Source organism: Castor canadensis, chromosome 13, assembly GCF_047511655.1.
Source record: "Castor canadensis chromosome 13, mCasCan1.hap1v2, whole genome shotgun sequence".
NCBI lineage: Eukaryota > Metazoa > Chordata > Mammalia > Rodentia > Castoridae > Castor > Castor canadensis.
In genome coordinates, this window is record NC_133398.1 from 123220222 (window position 1) to 123241714 (window position 21493).

A 21493-nucleotide genomic window follows, 5' to 3' on the forward strand; every position below is an offset into this window, starting at 1 on the left:
GGACTAAATATCCTCCCATAGCACTACTCAGAATTAGGACAGCCCCTCGGAAGGAAATTGGCCTCTCCCCCTATGAAATGCTTTATGGCTTCCTTACCTTAGGTCTGTTACTGATGTACCTTCCTTTGAAACGAAAGACTATTTCTCCAAAAATTATATACTTGGGTTATCCTCTACCTTACTTTGTCTAGGAAAAAAGGATTGTTAGCACAAGCTCCTTCACTTGACTTTCCTGTTCACCCACACCAGCCTGGCAGTTAAGTACTGGTCAGGACCTGGAAAGAAAATAAGCTTGAACCAGATTGGTACGGACCTTTCCTGGTCCTGCTGACCACAGAGACAGCTGTTCAGATCACAAAGCAGGGATGGACTCATCACACACGGGTAAAGAAGGTGCCCCCCACCTGACCAGAAGGAACAATGGGCTGTGCTCTCACATCCAGGCAACAACAAAGTGACTTTAAAAAGCCTGTAATGGAAACATTCTCTTTCATTTGGGAAATGGTATGCTTATTATTAATGTAACTCACAGTACCTTTCCCTTAATTGTTGAATTTGATGCATGTCAGGTCCTTCCTTGCGGAGAAATTATGTCACAACTTCAACTCTTTTATATATGTCCCATCCTGGGACCCACAGGGAAGCCTGGTACCTGTCCAGAGTAGACGGATGTGGGGTGGAACACTGGATATAAAGGATACACTTCCCCTTTTTTATGAAAATCCTAAGGGCTGGACTAGACCCCAGAGCCTTGGAAAGACTCTGATTTCCACCATACAAAATAATCGACAGTCTTTTAACAGACTACAATTGAAATTACAGCTGTTTTGGACACACCCATCTCCTACTTGTAAATATAAACAATGTAACCCAATTAGAAAACTCTTAGAATATGACACGAGAACCATCAATATTTCATACATAGGGGTTGGGAGCAGATGTCTCAGGGACAGACTGCTTAGGTGCCTTTGAGCTCCATCTAACTCCCAATCCCTCCCAGGTGACACCCAGTTCTACCTCCACTCCGACATTACTTCCATGTTTGTATGACAATTGAACTCAGGTGACTGTAGTAGAAGTCAAGGACCTAGGACAAACTGTGACTATTGGAATCGGGTACAGGGATATGGAATGCTTGGATGAAATGGATAAAATATTCTGTCCACACATTAAATGACAGTGATTGCTATGTTTATACTACTGGGAGACCAGAGTCTCAGGTGGTCCCCTTTTCACCAGGATGGTCCTCCGACCCAGATGGGATGTATTGCATGTTGGCTGTTTCAGGATGCCATGGATTGGGGCAATGAACCCTGCCGGATGCTATCACTACTCTTCCCAGAGGTCAGAGGTCCTATGGGTCAGCCCCCGAGGACTATTAGGCCACCCGTCCTAGACGTCAATTATACCCCATGTCTCACCAGACAGGAGGGACGATTGACAAATGTGGGAAGCCTGATGGCATGCAGTAAAAGCCGGTCCTTCAACAGCCTCACAAACCAGTCCACACTCTCGGTGGGCAGAGCCGATGTCTGGTGGTACTACTGAGGACCTTCACTTGAGACTCTCCCAGGTAACTGGGCAGGCACCTGTGCTCTGGTGCAGGTGGCAATCCCTTTACCCTAGCATTTGGATCCCCAGCCTGTGCTACAACGTCTAGAAAAAAAGAGATAGACATGATGTTGACCAAAAAGGGAGGAGTTTGCGTAATGATTGGAGTCTCATGTTGCACTCATACTGAATAACACAGCCCCTGAACAATCTGTTGCTAAAACCCTACAGGGATGAACTACCCTATCTAACGAGCTAGCTTAAAATTCAGGTATAAATGATCCCTTCACTGACTTTATTGAAAATTGGTTTGGAAGATGGAAGGGCTGGATGACCTCAGTCTTAATCTCCTTGATCGTAGTGTCCGGGGTTTTAATTTTCGTAGGATGCTGCATAATTCCTTATGTCCGAGGACTAACACAGTGGTTAATTGAGACAGCCCTCTCCAAACAATTACCCCCGCCCTACGAAAATAACTTGGTTCTATTAGAAACACAGGAACATGAGAGCCAGTGACTCCTAAATGACTTTGAAGAAAAGAATTTAAGTTAAGAGGGGGGAAGTTGTGAGAAAAGTAATCTTTTCTATCAAACTATTTGTTATCCTCTTTTAGATGACTTAAAAATTCCTCAGGTCGCCATCTTAGGTGACTTGCATGTTTAAAGGGTCCTTGCTTCTTCTTCTGGATTCCTGTTTGACTCCATTGCCTGCCAACTGCATGCCCTAACCCATCCCCCAAGCCTTTTAGCCAATCGGGAAATACTGTGAACCTTTGACCTGGACAAATCCCAGGTGAGGGGCAGGTACGACTGCGTCAGGGATATAAGGAGGAGCCACTGTCAGCCATCTTGTCCTTGCGTGTTGCTTAGCGGGAGTGAGCACATGCTTGCACCCTCTTCATCAAGACAAAATTGCCCTGTCAAGATTTTCTGTCTCTTGTGTGTCTGTTTTCGGCACCGGAGGGTTATTAACTCCAACAGAAGGAAGGAAGAATGGAGGGAGGGAGGGAAAGGAAAAGCAGATTTTAAAATTCATCCAGAAATGCAAAAGCCTAGAAAGGTCAAAACAACTTTGTATGGAATTTTATGCAGCTATAAAGAAGAATGAAATTTTGATGTTTGCAGGTGAATGGATGGAACTGGAGAACATCATCTTAAGTGAAGTTAGCCAGGCTCAGAAAACCAAAGGTCGCATGTTTTCTCTCTTTTGTGGAATATAGACCCAATAAATACAAGCAATATTATGAAAAACAGGCTAAGAGGAGAGCACTAACAGGAAAGGGAGGGTAAAAGAAGGAAGTTAAGAAGGTGAACATGGTTGATGTACTTTATATGCAAGAATGAAAACAGAATTTTTAAAACTGTTGAAATCACCATAAGAAGGGGACTAAGGGAGAAAGGAGGAAAATAGAGAGGATGAACCAATTCAGATTATACTACATATGTACATGGAAATGTATCTTAAACAAAGAGAAATGTCATTTTTTTTTCAAAAACAGAGGATAGGAAGGCAAAACAGTTCCTACCTGGGGGGGTTGATCCAGTGGGAAGGGGGAGGATATAAGGAAAGGGTGCAGGAGGGTGAATGTGGTAAAAATGTTATGTACTTATGTATGAAAATGGAAAAATGAGACCTGTTGAAACTATTTCAGGAATGGGGAAGGGGGATAAAGGAAAGTGATGGAGGGGTGAATTCCTCCATCAAAAGTGATAAGAACTTTGGTAGATGTCACAATGTACCCCCAGTAAACAATAATAAAAAATAATACATATAAAACAACTTCATAAAAAGTACAAGTTGTAAGGCTAAGTCCTTATAAAAGTATGACAATAAATACGGTACTGAGATACCATGACTGTGGACTGAGATACTCACCATAGTAAAGACATCAATTACAAACAAATTGATCTATAAGCTTAATACAATTCCTATCAACATCTCAGCAAGGCTTTAATAGACATAGAAGAGCTTCTTCTAAAATTTAGTGGGAAAGTATAGAATGTAGAAGAGCTGAAACAATTACAAAGAAGAATAAAGGGACCAAGAAAAGTGTGGTTTGGCAGAATGATAAACACACAGATCAATGGAGAAGAAAAAAACTCACAAATAGATTCCAAATATGTCTGACTTTTGATAAAGGCACAAAACCAATGCAATGAAAGAAAGCCTGTTTTTGAGTATTCGTGGGGCAACTAGACACCCACAGGCAAAAAATGAACCAGATCTTATACAAAAATTAACTAAAAATGGATTACAGATGTAAATGTCCTATATATATATATATTTTTTTTAATTGCTTTCAGGATTTAGGATTAGGCATAGCATTCTTCAGCTTGCTCCCAAAAGCATGATTCCAAAAAGGGAAAATCAGTAAATTGGACCCAAACAAAATGTAAAATTTTGCTTTGTAAAAGACTGCAAAAAAAGGATAGAAAGAATGGGGCATGGTGGTGCTTGTCTGTAACCCCAGCTGCTCAGGAGGCAGAGGCAGGAGGATCACTAGTTCTATGCCAGCCCAGACAAAGTTAGTGAGACACTATCTCAAAAACAAAATGTGAACTAAAGGGCTAGGGGCATGGTAAAGCACTTGCCTAGAATGCACAAGACCCTGCCAAGTTCAGTCCACAGTACTGAAAAAAAATCTAACAAAAGACTTGTATCTAGAACATACAATGAGATCTCAATGCATAAGTAAAGAAATAAAATCAGAGTCCAATTTTAAAAAGATGGACATATCACTAAAGAGGAGATACATATGGCAAATAAGCACATAAAATATGCCAACATCATTAGCCACTGTGAGAATATGAACTAAAACCACGGTGCGACGTCACTGCACATCTGTCAGAATGGGAAAGCATAACACCAAATGATGGTGCAGAGGCAGATTGCTCCTAAGTTGCTTGTGGGGATGTAAATGGTAAGTTATTCTGGAAAACAGTGTGGAAGTTTTTTCCAGAACTAAATAGGTGCTTGTCATTTGGCCCAGCAATTGCACTCTGTGGCATTTATTGCAGACAAACCAAAAACATACTAACACAAATTATACACAAATGTTAAATAGAAATTTTATTCCTTAAAGTCAGATACTGTAGGGAAAAACTCCCAGCTGTCCTTCAATGGGTGAATGTTACTCAGCAATAAAAAGGAACAAACTACCCATATACATAAGTTGGATAGATCCAAGGGAATTATGCCAAGTGAAAAAGGCAAGTTTGAAAGGCTACAAACTATGCAACTTCATTTATATAACATTCTTGAAATACTAAAATTATAGAGATGAAGATTAGTTTAGTAGTCATCAGGAATTAGGAACGGGGGAAAGGTTAGGGGTACAGCACAATGATAGAGCACTTATTTAACATGTGCAAGCTCTGGGTTCCATCCCCCAGTTCTGCAAAAAATAAGGAAGAGAAAAGAAAGGGAAACAGAAAACTGAAAAGAAGAGAGAAAGAAAAAAGCAATAAGGAAAAATAAAAAGGAATGGGGAGGAAGGAAGGTAACTGTTGCTATGAAAGGTTAGCATGAATGAGCCTTGTCATAAAACTGTTTTCTATCTTGGCTGTGATGCTGTTCTTATGAATTTACACGTGATGTAATTACACAGAAACACACACACAGGACAGTATGTAGAACCTGTGAAATCTACATAAGGCTAGCAGATTGTATGTGTCAATTTTGTGGTTGTGATATTGTGTTACGGTTATGCAAGGTGTTTCCACTAGGGAAAATTACTGAAGAGGTAGTGTGATTTCTCTGTATCACTTCACAGCTGCATGCAAATCTATAATTATATAAAAATTAAAAGTTTAAGGAATAACAACAAAAAAGGGTCACTAAGGAATACTGTTATCTAAGGAAGATAAGTTGTGGTTAGGTCACTGTCTGCTCAAATGTCCTTGGCACCCACCCAGAGATAAAAGTTGGCAACTGTCCCTTTGTCAGTCTTTGGGGTCAGGTGGGAAGTTTCCAGTAAGCCACCTGCAAAGGCATGCACGGTCAAACAGTCCCAGTCACAGATTATCAGGTGTGTTGTGGTTGACCACCATCCCAGTTCTTGTTTTGGGAGAGGTTTTGGAGTTGTTGTTATGGAGGGTAGTCCATCCTAAGGAAGGTCCACCATCTGGGGTAGTTTCAGTCCCCTGCCATGAAGATGCAGGTCATCACTGTCCTTCCTTGACTCCAAGGGGGCCGCAAGGTGACTACAGAGAGAATGGCTCAGAACAAAGACAGTTACAAAATGGGGAGATGTCATGCCTTTTTTCATCCCTAACTAATTTGTGGACCCAAGTAAGGAACAGGTGTTCCCCAGCAAAAGTATTTTAAGTACTACTTATAAATTTTTATGTTTGAACATTTTTAATTTTGAGGGAATTAGGGTTTTTTGGCCAGTGATAAATTAGTACAGGGGAAGGGGATAGATAGCTAACAGCTAAGTCAAAAAAGTACTTGTTGTTTAAGTCTAAAAGTATAAACATTATTATAAAACAATACAGAGTGAGTAAAGGTCAGAAGACATCCAGTTAAATAGACTTTGTAGAGGAATCCATTTAAAATAACTCCATGAAGATAGATCACTAAAAAGGTATGTTTGGAATCAGCAAAAAATAATCATTTTTGTCTTTACCTCCATAGAAGGCCTTGGCCAAAAATATAAGTTTGCCTTCTGTCAGAGGTACCTGCAAGGACTTGGATGTCTAGTAGCCATGATTAAGATCACTTCTTTAAAACCTGTTGCTTTAGTAACTTTCGTGAGGTCTGGCATAGGTTACTCCATCTGGATTGTGACAGCTTTTCCCCTCTTGTCTCCGAATGGTCTCTGAAGAGTTTCCTCTGAAGATTTTCTCAATCAACCATTTTGGTTAATGAAAGTCCCTCAGTGCTGGTATAGTTTTCCCAGATGTTTTCAACTTTGGAGGGGAAGGACCAGGCAGACCCTGATGGGGTGCTCAGCAGCTGATTTTCACTCACAGTTTAGAGAAGCAAAGAACGGTGCTTTTAATGTCTATATAGTTTTCCAGTTACAGTGTCAAATAGCTAGGTTACAGCAACAGTCCATGGGTCAATAAGAACATAACAAGATTTATATAGGTATTGGCCAGAGCTGACGACATCCTGGGGCTCTGTTCCCTGAAAGGACCCCTTTCATTTTTTGATTTAAATAATGGGAGAGTTTGGACAGAGGGACAACTGGTACTGTTTCATGTACATTTTAGATACTGTGGGCCCAGGCGGCTGCATTCTTGAGCATACCATCATTTCATAAGTTGAGGCTTGATGGCCATTCTCATTTGGTTAATTGTTGAGTATAAGATGGCATATACCAGGACTGGAACGTTAGTACAGAGGCCTTCATTTCAATGTGTAAAACAATCCAAGAGTAAGCTCAAAGCTGCTTTTCAAAAGGGATGACCCTTATACCCTTTTCAGGGTGTCAAGGCAAACCTCTCCACTCCACTACCACCCTCCCCATCCCGCAAAGGTGGCATCTTTCTGCCAAAAGTTTCAATCAATAAAATTACCAGTCACAGAGACCTGAATCACAAAACAGTCATCAGGGTGGTGAGACCTCAAAGGTATCCGCTTCATATGCAGCTCATCCTGACTGGGAGAATTCCCTCTATAACAGATGGTAGTTATGCCACATCATATTAATCCTTACTATATTTTCAGATGTAGAGATCGCCACAGTACATTGCACCGGCCCCAAGAGTCCCATCCATTAGGTTACATTAGTTTTTACCTTCTCTACTATAAACCTACGCATATCCCATTAGCTAAGTTTAGGTGCCCCTCCCTCCACAGGAACTGTGAGTGACTTGGACACTTGCATCCAGTAGAACTAGCAGATCCACTTGTGTTCCTCCTCTCCCAGCAGATACCACAGAATACTCCGGTGAGTGATAAAAGCCTTCGATCTCCTTTGGAGACAGGAAAAATGTTCTCTTTGAAGAAGTTCTGGTTTGGGTGTATGGAGGTGCCAGAAGGTTGTGAAGGAAGTGGCTTTATGCCACAGTTAGCTTGAGCTATATGGTAGCTGCTCTTGTTCAACTAAAAGCAATCAATCACCAGGCAAAAGTCATTTCTAACATGTTACGTAAATCCCAAGCACTGCATCAGGTGGCAGCATCTATTCATTACATTGAAGGATGTTTTCATGTGAGTTTTACGATGATCTTTGAGGGACTCCTGGACCCAGTAACCTTCTGATAAGGTTTATGCACTTTGTCTGACTTAAACTTGGCTTACATAGTTTTCACCTTCCTAGCAGAATGAAAGCTAAATTATCTGTAGAAACAAACAGATCAAAAACATGCAAGAGCTCAACAAAATAAAGGACTGATTTTTGCTCACAAATGTTCGACTGCTAAAGATGCTAAGAGAATTCTGTACCACATATTTATTCAAGCACCTAAATTCTTTTATCTTGTGCTATGCCTCATTAAAGCACAGCACTCAGGGCTGACCTCGAAATCACATTTGTGTTATTCTGACAGGACCCTGGTAATTTCTAAGGGATATCTTTTATTCATCAGACCTGGCTGTGGCAGACATCCTGGTCATCCATATTCCAGTAGCCCCACTTACAGGAGAGGGACATTGGGAAACTTAAGACTAGCTATATGTCTAGAGGAAAAAGGAATTGTTGCTGCTAAACAGATTTTTCAGATTGTGTGATGTGTGAGAGTTACTGGGCAGGGCATGGCTTCATTCAGAAGGCATCTATATAGTCCTTTTAAAGAAACAGAAGCTTGCGTGAATTCTTCAATATATCCTGAGGTTAAACTACCTTTTGGACAAAACTCTTCCTACACTCATGTTCATATGGTTTCTCCTGCATTAGTTCTCTGTGGTTCTTAAGAGTTGACTTCTGGGACTGTTTTCTTACAAACACACACACACACACACACATAAATATATATATATATATATTCAGCTGTTTTTTTTTTTTCCTGTGAGTATACCAATGCCAAAGGGGATAGAACTTCTGTCAGCTTTTCCAGTTATTATGTCAACAGGGCTTCCTCCTTCCTTGAGTTCTCTGGCAAACACTGAGATTTGATTTGTGTAATTTCCCATATTTATTGCATTCGTAAGATTTCTCCACATTGTGAGTTCTCTGATGTATTCTGAGGTTTGGTTTCTGGCCAAACATTTTCCCACATTTATTACACTGAAAGGGTTTCTCCCCTGTATGAATTCTCTGATGATCACTAAGGATCGCCTTCCGAACAAAGTTTTTTCCACATTCATTACATTTAAATGGTTTCTCCCCAGTGTGAATTCTCTGGTGCACTCTGAGGGTTGATGTTCGGGCAAAAGTTTTCCCACATTCACTACATTTAAATGGTTTCTCTCCTGTGTGAGTTTTCTGATGTTGAATGAGATGGTCTTTTCGCCAGAAGGATTTTTCACATTCATTACATTGGTAGGTTTTCTCCCCACTATGAATTTTTTGATGTATTCTGAGATTTGATTTCTGGCCAAAAGTTTTACCACATTCATTACATTCAAAGGATTTTTCCCCTGTGTGAATTCTGTGATGATCTCTGAGGGTTGACTTCTGAACAAAAGTTTTCCCACACTCACTGCATTTGTAAGGTTTCTCTCCTGTGTGGATTCTCTGATGTCCCCTAAGGGTTGACTTCTGGATAAATGTTTTGCCACATTCATTGCACTTGTAGGGTTTCTCTGCTGTGTGAATTCTTTGATGTGTGCTGAGGTGTGACTTTTGGGAGAAAGTCTTTCCACATTCCCTACATGCAAATGGTTTCTCTCCTGTGTGAGTTCTCTGATGCTGAATAAGATGACCTTTCTGACAGAAGTATTTCCCACATTGATTACATTTGTAGGGCTTCATCTCACAGTGAGTTCTCTGGCGTACTTTGTGGGTTGATGGCTGACACGAGTTCTTATTTTCATGACATTCAAAGGATTTATCCCCACTTTGTGTTCTCTCATTGCATGTGAATGGATTCTCTCCTGTGACAGTCCTCTGAGGTTGTGGGAAATGAGACTGACTGCTGAAACAATTTCTATGTGCATTATGGTCATAGTGTTTTACAGCTGGGGTAAATTTACTATAACCCTCCACAGGTGCCTTCTCAAAGGAGGATTTTCCACACTGGTGAAGATGTGGGTGTTTCTCTCCTGTGTTAATTTTTCTGTGGTCAAAGGGAGCTGTTTTATCATGGTTTTTCCTACATTCATGGCTTTTATACGATTTTTCTTCTGTGTGAAAACTCTTATGTGTAACATAGTCAGCCTTACCATTGAAGGATTTTGTAATTTCAATATCTTCAAAATCTTGCTGCAATGTTTGAAACCTTTGATGCTCGGAAAGATTTACTCTATAACTGACGGCTTTCATGCTTATGTTACAGTCATAAAAGTTCTCCCCAGTTTGAGTTCTATGAAATTTAATTTTGAAAGGCCAATTTTCATATTCATCATGACAACCTGCTTTCTTTGTTGAATAGTTTCTATTGTTAATGACAAATTCAGAAATACTTTGCAAGTTCACTCCTCCTGAGTCACATCTGCAGGAAATTTTTGTTGAACAAATCGGAGATGGGTGAAGATTAAATGGTTTTCTGCAAACTTTCTCTTCCTCTCTAGTCAATATTTTATCTTTGATGAATATGACCTGCCGCAAGTGTTCGGCTTTGATTTTCTTTTTCCTCTTGATTTGGTCATCACCTTTGTAATCTTCTAAAACAAAAAAAATTAAAAACATGTTTATAAGCTCTCTTATGAGCAGGGCTTATAAACATATAGCTTATATTGCACTGCATTCTTTGATTTCTCAAAAACAAGTAATTCAAATATATGTGTGTGTGACTATGTATGCACCCAAATTTCCTCAAATAAATGGGAGAGAAAACTGGTAATGAATACATATGAGATATTCCTAAGTAGGTGGATAAGAGAGAAAAGGAAATAGAAATTAGAATCTTGGAGGTGTGTCTACTTCAGGCAGCAAAAAATGTGAACAATAGGATGAATAAAAATGTAAGTAGAATAACAAGAAAAACTGGCATGTAATAGTATTCACAAAATGGGCACAATAATAAGTGAACTACAATCTAGGTCTAGATATTATCTAGACTTTACAGGTAGAAGACTCAATTGGCTCCATAATTCCAATTTGGTACCCTTCATTTCCATCAACTCTTAAATAGCAAATGTGTAACAGCACCAATTTCCCTGTTTCTATGAAGAACTTTATAGCTCGACCTCTATGCTGTCTTACAGCTGTAATATGCCGAAATGAAAACTGATAAGAAGAAAATCTATTCTTGGAACTAAGTTAGATTTGAATCTGGCTATCATCTTTGATTTAGTTGGTCCGAAAGTGAACTTGACTGTATCCTATCCTAGGTTTCCCCATTTCAATGTGGATAGGTGGGTGGAATTTTAAATGGGGTATTATGGGAGGCTTTAATGAAAATATGACATTTAAGAAATGTTCAAATTCTCTTTGTAGTCCAAATGCCCATCCACGATAGATTGTATTGTAAAACATAACCAGCTACATCTTTTTCAGCTCTTAACACTAAAGCATGAAACAATATACACATGCATGATACAGTGTTGAGTGAACACTCATCAACAGAAAAGGGAATGACATCGACAGTCAGCAATATTGAAATGCATTACATCTTTGCAGGCGAAGAATCAATGACTTGTACTCAAAGGTGTTGAATAATGTGATGTGGGAGGGAAGAATAAGGGAGAGTAATGGAAGGAGTTGAACTAACCAAAGTAAAGTATACTTGCAGTGGGAATACATCAAGAAGCCCCTCTGAAAATTGACTTTGGAACTAGTAACAAAAAACAGGACTGTAAGCCAGGTGCCAGTGGCTCACATTTATAATCCTAGCTACTTAGGAGGCAGAGATCAGGAGGATCACGGTTCGAAGCCAGCCCAGGCAAACAGTTCTATGAGACCCTATCTCAAAAAAACTCTTCACAACAAAAGGGCTGGTGGAGTGGCTCAAGGTGTAGGCCTTGAGTTCAAGCCTCAGTTCTGCAAAACAACAACAAAAGAACAGGACTATAAAATAGGTACAGTGGGGTAGGGCTACTTACGCAAAGGAGGAGGGTGAATGAAAGAAAACAAGTTGAGGGAATATGGCCGATGAACTTCATATCTATATGAAACAGAACAATGAAACCTCTTGCAAGTGCTTTCAGTGAGGCAGGGAGAGAATTGCAGGGGTTGTGGTGAGGGCGGGAGATGGTGGGGCCGATCTAACCCAATGCACAATGTAAGGTTATTCAAAATAGCCACAAAAAATCCCCCCTGCACAACAAATATCCTAATTTTAAAAAAAAGCAAAAAAGATTATACTTATAACACAACAAACCAGAAACCATATCAAGAAATGCAAAGCAAATGACTGTACACAAATCCTTACTTATTCTTACAGCTTCAGGCTTAGTGTTTACTACTATCCTAATACTAATTAAGATAATTAATTAATTAATTAATCCTAATACTAATCAAGCGCTTCCTTGATTCCTTTTGTTTTACTTAACTCTACATTAGTATATTTACTAATATATAAATTCCTAAACATGTAGCTGAGTTTTGCCTGTTTCTGACCTTTATATAAGTGTAACCATGCAAGTATGTTTATGTTTATGCAAGTATGTTTATGTTTTTTAGCTTAATGTTTATAATTATTGTACAAAATTAAAATTTTAATGGAGTCAACTTTATTAATCATCTTCCTTTGACTAATATTTTTGTGCCTTTGGGATTTATAGAAGAATCTGCAATACAAAGGTGTTCACCCCTATACTGCCCATCTGGGGTCTAATACCCTGCAGAGTTGTCTGCTAGTGCTTAGCAACTCACCTGGATGACTCTGGGTTGAGATTTCCTCCTCTGAGAACCAAGGTGCTTCTCCTTGCTGCAACTTGGAGATCACCTCTGGTTTGAAAATGCAGTATCCTGTTAAGAGAGAACTGAAGGCTCAGGCTAGATACATGAGCTTTTTGGTCTCCCAAAGTGGAAGGAGGTATAGCTTCAGGAGCAGCATCCTGAAGATGCTCATTTGGGAGCTTACAACAGATTCTTTGTAGTCCTCATAAGGGTTTAGTTACTTTATACTCCTGAATGAAAAGCCCAAGTAACACAAAACTTTGTGTTTACACATGTTGACATATACCAAGGAGTACCTTCTTTATGGCGCTACAAAAGGAAAGGTAGGCTTAACTGCTCACCCACAGAGACAAGGTGGCTGTAGTTCTCCAGCATCACGTCTCTGTACAGGGTCCTCTGAAAAGGGTCCATGTGTTGCCACTCCTCCTGCGTGAGTTCCACAGTCACATCCTTGAGTGACACTGATGCCTGTAACAGCACATTTGTTTAATCTGAAGCATCCAGAATTAGAAGTAGAGATTTAAAAAGCTCATAAAACAATTCTTATTTTGTTTACTATAAAGAGTTTAAAATAAATATGAAAAATGCCTATTTTGGGTCTAACAACATCTTATACTTTGAAGGTAATCAATTAGTAAGATGCTTATAACAATTTGTATATATTTAAGAATTAGATACATTAACGATTAATGGAGATATTGGTGACATCTTTGTTGTCATTGATAACATGACTTAAAATACAGACAACACTGAAGAATCCACAAAAACTATTAAAACTGCTTAATGAATTCCACAAAGTTGTAAGATACAAGATGACCACACAAAAATCATTTGCATCTCTATATACTAGCAATGAACAACTGAAAAAAATTAAGGAAACAATTCCATTTACAATAAATGCTTAGTGGAACAGCTGCATCTAATGAAAATATATTGTAAATGCCTTTGTAAATGTCACAATGTACCCCTGATACAACTATAATATGCTAATAAATAAATTTTTTAAAAAAATAATAAATGCTTAGGAATTATTTAACCAAGAAGATGCATGACTTGTGTATGAACATTAGAAAATATTTCTGAAAGAAATATAAAGACCTAAATAAATAAAAGGATAGTCTATGTTCATTATTGGAAGATTTAATATTAAGATGAAAATACTCCCAAAAGTGAATCACAGAGTCAATAAAATCTGTATTCAAACACCAATGGCCTTTTTGTAAAAATATTAATCCTATAATTCATATGAAATTATAAGGGATCCTGAATCATTAAAAACCATCTTGAAGGGCTGGTAGAGTGGTTCACATGCCTAGGAAGCATGAGGCTCAGAGTTCAAACCCCAGTACTGACAAAAAAAAAAGTCTTGAAAAAGAAGAAAGTTTCAGGACTACCTCTTTCTGATTTCAAAACTTACTACAAATCACTAGTAAATCAAGAAAGTGTGTTACTAGCATAAATACAGATACATAGATCCATGGAAGATAATTGAGAATCAATAAATAAATCCATACATCAATTAACAGGGAAAAAACAGTCTTTTTAACAAATGTTGCTGGGATAATTAGATAACCACATGCCGAAGATTGAAGTTGGACTCCTACCTCATGTCATATTAAAAAAATTATCTCATAATGGGTCAAAGACCTAAATATAAGCTTAAACTATGTAATTCTTAGAAGAAATCAGAGGTATACCTCACAATCTTGGATTTGACAATTATTTCTGAGGCAGGTCATCAAAAACACAAGAAATCAAAGAAAAAATATATTGGTCTCTTCAAAAGTAAAAACTTTTGCTCATGAGAGAATGCTATTAAGGCAGTACAAGGACAACTCACAGAATGGAGGGAATATTCACCCACACTATATTTATTAAAGGTCTAGTAGAGAGGATTTGTAAAGAACTCTCATACTAAATGAGAAAAACACAATCTAACTAAAAATGGGCAATGACACAGATAGATACTTTTCCAAAGATGATAAACACGTATCCAATTAGTACATGAAATATCATTGATCATCAGATAAATGCAAATCAAATGTCAAATAAGATACCATTTTGTACCCATTAAGATAGGACAAAAATCTTTTAAAAGGAAAATAACAAGTCATGGTGATGATATGGAGGAAATGAAGCACTAATATATTGCTGGTGGAGGGATGTAAAATGGTGCAGACACTGTGGAAAAGTTTGGCAGTTATTGAAAAACAGAGGTGCCATCTGACTCAGAAGCTCCATTACCAGGTTTGTTCCCAGCAGAAATGAAACAGGTATTCACGCAAAATATTGTACATGGATGTTAATACCACTATTTGCAATAGCCAAATGGTAGAAACGACCCAAATATTCATCACCTGATGAATGAATAAACAAAATGTTTATTCATATATCCATGTGAAGGAATATCGTTCTCTCATAAAATGAAATGATATACCAATATATACTATGACACGAATGAACACTGAAAACTATGCTAAGTGAAAAAAGCAGCCACAAAACCACGTATTATTTCACCTGTTAGAAATTTCCAGAATAGGTGTATGTATGAAGACAGAGTGCAGTTAAGTGCTGGGGTCAGGCAAGTCCAGATTGGGGGGGCGGGTGGTGAGAGGTAAGGATACAGATTCTTTTTTAAATGATGAGAACGTTTTAAAAGTGATGTTGGTGACAAGAGTCCTTGCTTGCACACACAAGGCCCTGGATTTGATTCCCAGCACCACCACCAACAAAATTTATGGTAACAACTACAGAACTCTGAATATATTAAAAACATTGAAATATACACTTAAAATGAATTTAATTGTGTGATATGTGATTGATATCTCTAAACACTTATTACCAAAAAAAAGGTCAACCAAAAGAAATAGGATTCTTTAGATTTCCTATATCCTATTGAATATAGGAATTCATAAGTAAAAACTAGCAAAAACAATTCCAAGGCCAGATTGCTGCATGGGTATATTTTTAAGGAAGAAATAACAGCAGTCTTCATCTCTTTTAGATAACAGTAAAATTAACAATCATTTCTCAACTTATTTTATAAGAGTACAACATTGTAAGGTATTTCATTAAAGGACAAGGATAGGCCAATACCTCTCCATTAATGTAGTCACAAAACACCAGTGAAAATATTAACAAGTTGCATAACCAGGTAGAATCACACAGGATGCAAAGCTGGTGTAACATTCATAAGTTCATCAATGTAATTCACCCATTTAGCAGAATAAAATAATAAAATTATATTATTATTCCTTAGGAGGAAGGCCAAATTGTAATTGGTCAAGACTCTTACTGGTTCTTGGATGCTGGTATTGTTTGGATGTGGTTTGTCCTGCAAAACTCATGTTAAAACTTGGTCACCAAATTCTCGAAGGAATTAATGTAGGCCCTGCAAGAGTGAGTTATTAAAAGGGGGTCTGGCACTTCTCTCTCTCAGACACATTCCTCTCTTTTGCACATGCCTACTATACTTCTACCAACAGAACATTGGTAGAATGCCCTCAACAGAAGCTAAATGGATTCTGGTGCCATGATCTTAGCCTTACAGAACTGTGAGCCAAAATAAATCTTTCATTATAAAGTACTCAATTTCAGGTATTCTGTTATAGCAGCAGAAAACAGACTAAGACACATACCTTCTTATTATTATTTGGGGGGAGGGTGCAGTACTGGGGTTTGAACTCAGGGCCTCATGCTTGCTAGACAGGCGCTCTACTGCTTAAACTACTCTACCAGCCTGACACATACCTTCTTAAATTCACTCTTTTTTTTTTGGTGGGGCTTGCAAAGCAGGCACTCAACACCTGAGCCACACCTCTGTCCATTTTGCTCTGGTTATTTTGGAGATGGAGGTCTCGAGAACTATCTGCCCATGTTGGCCTTGAACTGAAATCCTTCAGATCTCAGCTAGGATTACAGGCATGAGCCACCAGCACCTGGTATTAGATCAACTCTTAAAATGCAGTAACAGCCTATACTCTGTAACAACTAAAATTGGACCATTCTTCACAATCCTTTTCAACTCTTTACATTTGGTCAGCTGAGCCTACACCATCAATCTGCCCTTTTATTTTTTTTGACAAATTGTCTTCCTTAAGCTCTTTTTAAATTACCTGAAAAACTGTATTAAAAGCCCCATTTTGGCACTGTGCCCTCTACTAATAATACTGAGAAAAAAGGAGGAGCAACACAGTGCATTTACTTTCCAGCTGTTATTGTAAAGATCTGGATTGTCACTTACATGAAGAGCAACAGACATTTTTCCTTACTTCAGATTCCACAAGGAATCAGTTTGGCTTAACCTTCTCCAGGGCAAATCTTTAAAACAAATATTGTTGATCTAACTCTGCACAGATCTCAGAAAAGTCAGAATGAAAATAAATGGCAGCTGAATTTTGGAAAATATGTATCAGAGAAGTGGAATCTTTCCACATGCTAACTCTTCTGTTCTTTCTTTCTCCCTCTCTCCCTCAGCTCTTTTGGCTTTGGTTTCATTTTTCAGATAGGGTCTCACACTGTTCCCTGGCCTGGAACCACGATCTTCCCATCTCTGCCTTCACCCACATTTCTAGATCTTCCCTGAATGATTTTCATCCACTCCTATTTCTACTTTTCCATACAATAGATAGACCTTTAAACACTTGAAAAACCCATGATTTACAAAAAACATATTAATAACTTACCTGAGATATGTTCATTTTCTGCTGCTCTTGGAAGAGAGTGGAGCACTGGGAAGGATATACTGTAGGTAAGGAAAGAGTTGTGAGGCATCTGGTCAGTCTTTGCATTAACCTGCCTAAGCATCTCACCATATGTGCTGGGGAAAAGGCCAGCTGCAGACAATATGTTCTGTGAAACTGGAGAAGGGGCAGAAGGCACCAGAGAGAGACAGCACCTCCTGCATACGAGTGTCTCTAATATGATCATGTGGATATAACCTTACTGGGTTCTGATGGATGACTGTAAATTATTTTCTTGTTCATTTATTTAAAACATTTGTCTTTTTAGCACAAAGTGCTGAGTTCAAATTTCAGTCCCACCAGAAAAAAGTCCAACAAAGTGTTTATCTTATTTTACTACATATTTAAAAATTAAGAGAAAATTCTTATTAATATTTTATAGTATTATTTTCATCAACAGAAAATGACTAGGAAATGAACAAGATGCGCTGTTTAACGGTAGAATATTTAAACTTTCTTTGTTGTAATATCATAGTTTCTCGAAAATACCCTTGAGAAGACGCGTGTGATGATTTCCCCGTGAGTGTGAACGTGCTCCGTCCTAGCTCCGTCCTAGGCTACTGAGACAAAACATTGTGCTGAACTTCTGTTTCGGTTTTCAGAGAGTTAGAAACAGACACTTTCTCCCTCATTATTTTGTGGTTCTGTAGTTCAGTACAGATCTGGCCCATGTCTGGATGTTACAAGTGATGAATGTGGTGTGAGAGTGGCTCACAAAGTGTGAGGGAAGAATGAAAAAACAGGTTTACATATGGAGGACTGGGGGAACTCCCTTCAATCTGTAGCTGTAGCTGGTTATATCTTCCCTGGAGAAAATGGAAAAAAGGCCTCTAGGAAAGTGGCTTTTCCTGTGCATCCTGACAGTCATCCATCTCTCTCAACCCCAGGTCACCTCCTCCCACAAGTTGGTCCTCAAGTTTCACTGTCACATACTTTGTGACCACTTCTGGATATGATGGCATCACCAAAGTCTGCCTGTCTTGAAGCAAGGGATTATGAACTGCTTCTAGTTGGAAAAGTCAGGAACTGCTCCTCTTTGGGTTTCTCTGCTCCTTTTTGAGTTCTTCTGCATCCTTTCTGATGCTTCGGTGAACAGGTGTCTGTCAGGATTTTTTTACTAGGTGGGACTCTTGCCTCTGGGGCTCTTTCCTTCCTTATGCTACCCAAACAGCTACACTGCTATAGAGAAGCTGGCATTCAGGCCTGGGAAAAATTTTTTTTAGTTTAAACTTTCATGGACAACAGTGTGTTCTCCACTTAGCAGTAATGTTTTGGAATGGACAATTCCTTGTCATGGGTAACTCTCCTGTGCATTGTGGGATATTTAGGATCATTTTTCTTTCTTTCCTTCCCTCCCTCCCTTTCTTTTCCTTCCTTTCTTTCTCTCTCTCTCCCTCCCTCCCTCCCTCCTTCTTTTCTTTCTGGAACACTTCACACATTTGCATGTCATCCTTGCACAGGGGCCATGCTTATTTTCTCAGTACTGTTCTGATTTTAGTATATGTGCTGCCAAAACAAGCACTAGGATCATTTCTAAGCAAGATGCTTGTGCTCCCTTGCTCATGGATGTGTAAACCAAAAACATGTCTACACATTTTCAAAGTCCTTTTGGAGCTAAGTCACCCTAATTGAGAACCACTGATGTGGTTCAAACTGACTCTCTTGGAATTCAGTATTTGAACTATTGCTCATCACTGTGGCCACTAATCATATCCAACCACTAAGCACTGGAGATGTGGCTCCTGCCACACTTGAAATAACATTTTGGAGAGACTGAGAAAACACAGGATGTTCTCAAAATTAGTGTTTCTTTTTAGTTTCATGTAGCTACTACACTTAAAATTACCTATGTGAAACACTGTCTATGGGATAGCATTGCCTAGAATATCAGACTGTGCCTTTTAAATTTTTTGTGGCATTGGGATTGGGACTCAGGGCATAACCATTGGCTCTAAAACCTGAGCCCCCAGCCCTTTTTGCTTTAGTTATTTTTCAGGTAGGGTCTCATGCTTTTTGCTTGGGCTGGCCTCTACCATGATCCTCCTATACTTCTTGCATAGCTGGGATTAGTCGTGAGCCACCACACCCAGCTTGTTTTGTTGAGATGAGGTCTTGCTAACTTTTTGCCCAAGCTGGCCTCAAACTTTCATCCTCCCGAGGGAGCTGGGATTACAGGGTGAACCACTGCACTGGCCAGGCCTTGCCTTCTGAAGACAGTCGGCTTGGACGGTGCTTAGGGTGCTAGGAGCCAGTGTGACCCAGAGAAAACACGCTTGCCACACAGTGACTCCACCATCATAGTCCTGGGGACTTGGGGACAAGTCACTCTGCTAGCAGGTGGGGCGGACTGCAGGACATGCTTGATTTTGGGGTGAGGCTCCTCACTCTGTGACCCTGGGCCTATCATTTATGGCTCAGCTCTATTTGTAGGACACAGTCATACCCACGAATAGGGCGGGGCGACAAGCCGAGGCGCCATCACTTGACGACAGCAAGGTGTCTTCCCTCCAATGGAGGACCTCATCTTCACGCCTCGCAGGGCCCTCCCCTCTCGGAACCGCGCCGCGCGCCCGTGTTTACCAACGGCCTCATTTCGGAGCAGAGACCCGACTGGGGTGCAGGCGACCAGGCAGAATTCACCTAGCTTTTTGCTCCCAGGCCTGTGTGCCCCGCGACGGCGCGCGCCGCACCCCGCGCTCTGCCTCCCCACCCGAGAAGGCTGACATCTGCCGGCCAGGAGCGCGGGCCGCCCGGCCCTTCCCTGGGGCCGCCCGGCCCTGTGGGCTCCACCCAGCTCCCGTCCCCGTCCGCGCCCCCGCCCCCAGCGCCCCGAACCGCCACGCTCTCACCGCAGTCGCTGACGCCAGGGAGGGAGGAAGCAGAAAGTGGCTCTGCACATGCGCAGAGGAGGCGTGGCACTCGGCCCGTGAAGGCCGCGCCACATCCAACACCCGCAAGACACACATCCCAGAATGCACAGCGCACGCCACCGGCTGAGCCTGTCTACACAGCTCCCTGAATGTACGGCGCAGGCCATCGTCCAACACCGTCGAGGCCACATCTCCCAGAATGCACTTCGCCTGTTTTCTTCCCCCATCCCCTCACCCCCCAACTCAAGGATTCTATTCTTTTGGAAAGTTTAGGGAGCGGTTAGTGCTGTACATAATCTGTCCTGAGACCTGAAACTCAAGTTCTTGCAGAGCCCCCAGGTTATTAGTGGGAATTTGTGACGTAAGAGCACACGCGATGGGTTTTCCTCCTTAGGATCCTAGTTACAGAAGAGCTGCAGAATGTATTTGGGATCAAGTGGAGAAATTTGTGTATAGAACGGACACTAAAAATGCTGAGGAAAGTTACCGTGACTTCAATAAATTTTATTACGTTGGGATTTTGAAGGCAGTTGTTTAGAGATGCATATTAAAATGTCGCAAATTACACGTTCACGATTTCCTTTGACATAACGATTAGGAAAGGCAAAGAAGCTAAGATATAAATTTCTACCTCTAACTCTGGGGATGCAGGTCCGTGGCCCAGCGCATGCTTCGCAGGCCTGTCAGGCCCTGGACTCCATCTTGGAAGCACACACACCCGTCCACAATATGGGTATGCTCATTTTCTCAACTTTACGTGTGTGAAAGAAATTAATACGAAATTGGCCGGGTGTCAGTGGCTCATTCCTCTAATCCTAGCAGCTCAGGAGACAGAGATCAGGAGGATCGCGTTTCAAAGCCAGCCCAGGCAAATAGTTCGGAAGACCCTATCTCAAAAAACCCTTCACAAAACAGGGCTGGTGGAGTGGCTCGGGGTGTAGGCCCTGAGTTCAAACCCCAGTACTGCAAAATAATAATAATAATAGTAATATATAAAGTCTATATAAGGAATATCTTAACTGTCATTTCACAAGTGTGATTTTGAACTCACAACTGCCAAGAGGAAAAAAGATATATGTAAACAGCTATTGTGAATAAAGCTGTAAAATACAAGTTCTAGAAAACTGAGCCCATTACTTCCATATTAGAATATCTAATATTAGATAGTCGATTATCTAATACCTAAGTATCTGTGTTCGTCAGTGTGTATCTCCGGAAAAAAAAATTAAGCTGCTCAGTGTCACAACATACCTGAAAGTACACGACTCCAAATAAGAAAGCAATAGTTATGCAAATTACACATATTCAGAGATAAACTTGCTGAAATTAAGAACCATATTAGAAACCTCTGCGCATATTTTATGACATTCTTTTTACTAATACACATGCATATACATGTAGACTTTTCTTGGTTCATAATTTATGACAGGCAATGACAA

The 21493-nt window shown here is 40.0% G+C and overlaps 1 protein-coding gene and 1 non-coding gene across 7 annotated transcripts; both read right to left on the reverse strand.

Annotated features, from left to right (window-relative positions):
* Positions 1-6524: 6524 nt before the first annotated feature.
* On the reverse strand, positions 6525-20087 carry Znf510 (zinc finger protein 510). 6 transcript variants are annotated; one of them, XM_074052529.1, is made up of 5 exons: positions 20034-20087; positions 17128-17186; positions 12784-12910; positions 12416-12511; positions 6525-10263 (listed from the first exon to the last, which is right to left on the reverse strand). In XM_074052529.1, exons 2-5 carry the CDS (start codon positions 17140-17142, stop codon positions 8564-8566), a joined length of 1938 nt encoding a protein of 645 aa, XP_073908630.1. In that variant the 5' UTR covers positions 17143-17186; positions 20034-20087; the 3' UTR covers positions 6525-8563. The 6 variants fall into 6 exon arrangements, with proteins under 6 accessions (XP_073908630.1, XP_020021553.2, XP_073908629.1 ...); XM_020165964.2 differs by lacking the exon at positions 20034-20087 and adding an exon at positions 19628-19992; XM_074052528.1 differs by lacking the exon at positions 20034-20087 and adding an exon at positions 18118-19992.
* On the reverse strand, positions 18600-18706 carry LOC141415928 (U6 spliceosomal RNA). The gene has a single exon (XR_012440878.1). It is a non-coding gene; the product is annotated as a U6 spliceosomal RNA (small nuclear RNA).
* Positions 20088-21493: the final 1406 nt, after the last annotated feature.

Bases quoted from the DNA above. Each gene is read 5' to 3' on its own strand.
- Znf510 (XM_020165962.2), bottom strand. From the start codon at position 17,256: ATGGTGAGATGCTTAGGCAGGTTAATGCAAAGACTGACCAGATGCCTC. The intron at 12,512-12,783 runs GTGAGCAGTTAA...CTCTCTTAACAG, and splicing joins CAGCCACCTTGTCTCTGTGG to GATACTGCATTTTCAAACCA. The intron at 10,264-12,415 runs GTGAGTTGCTAA...TTTTTGTTTTAG, and splicing joins CTCAACCCAGAGTCATCCAG to AAGATTACAAAGGTGATGAC.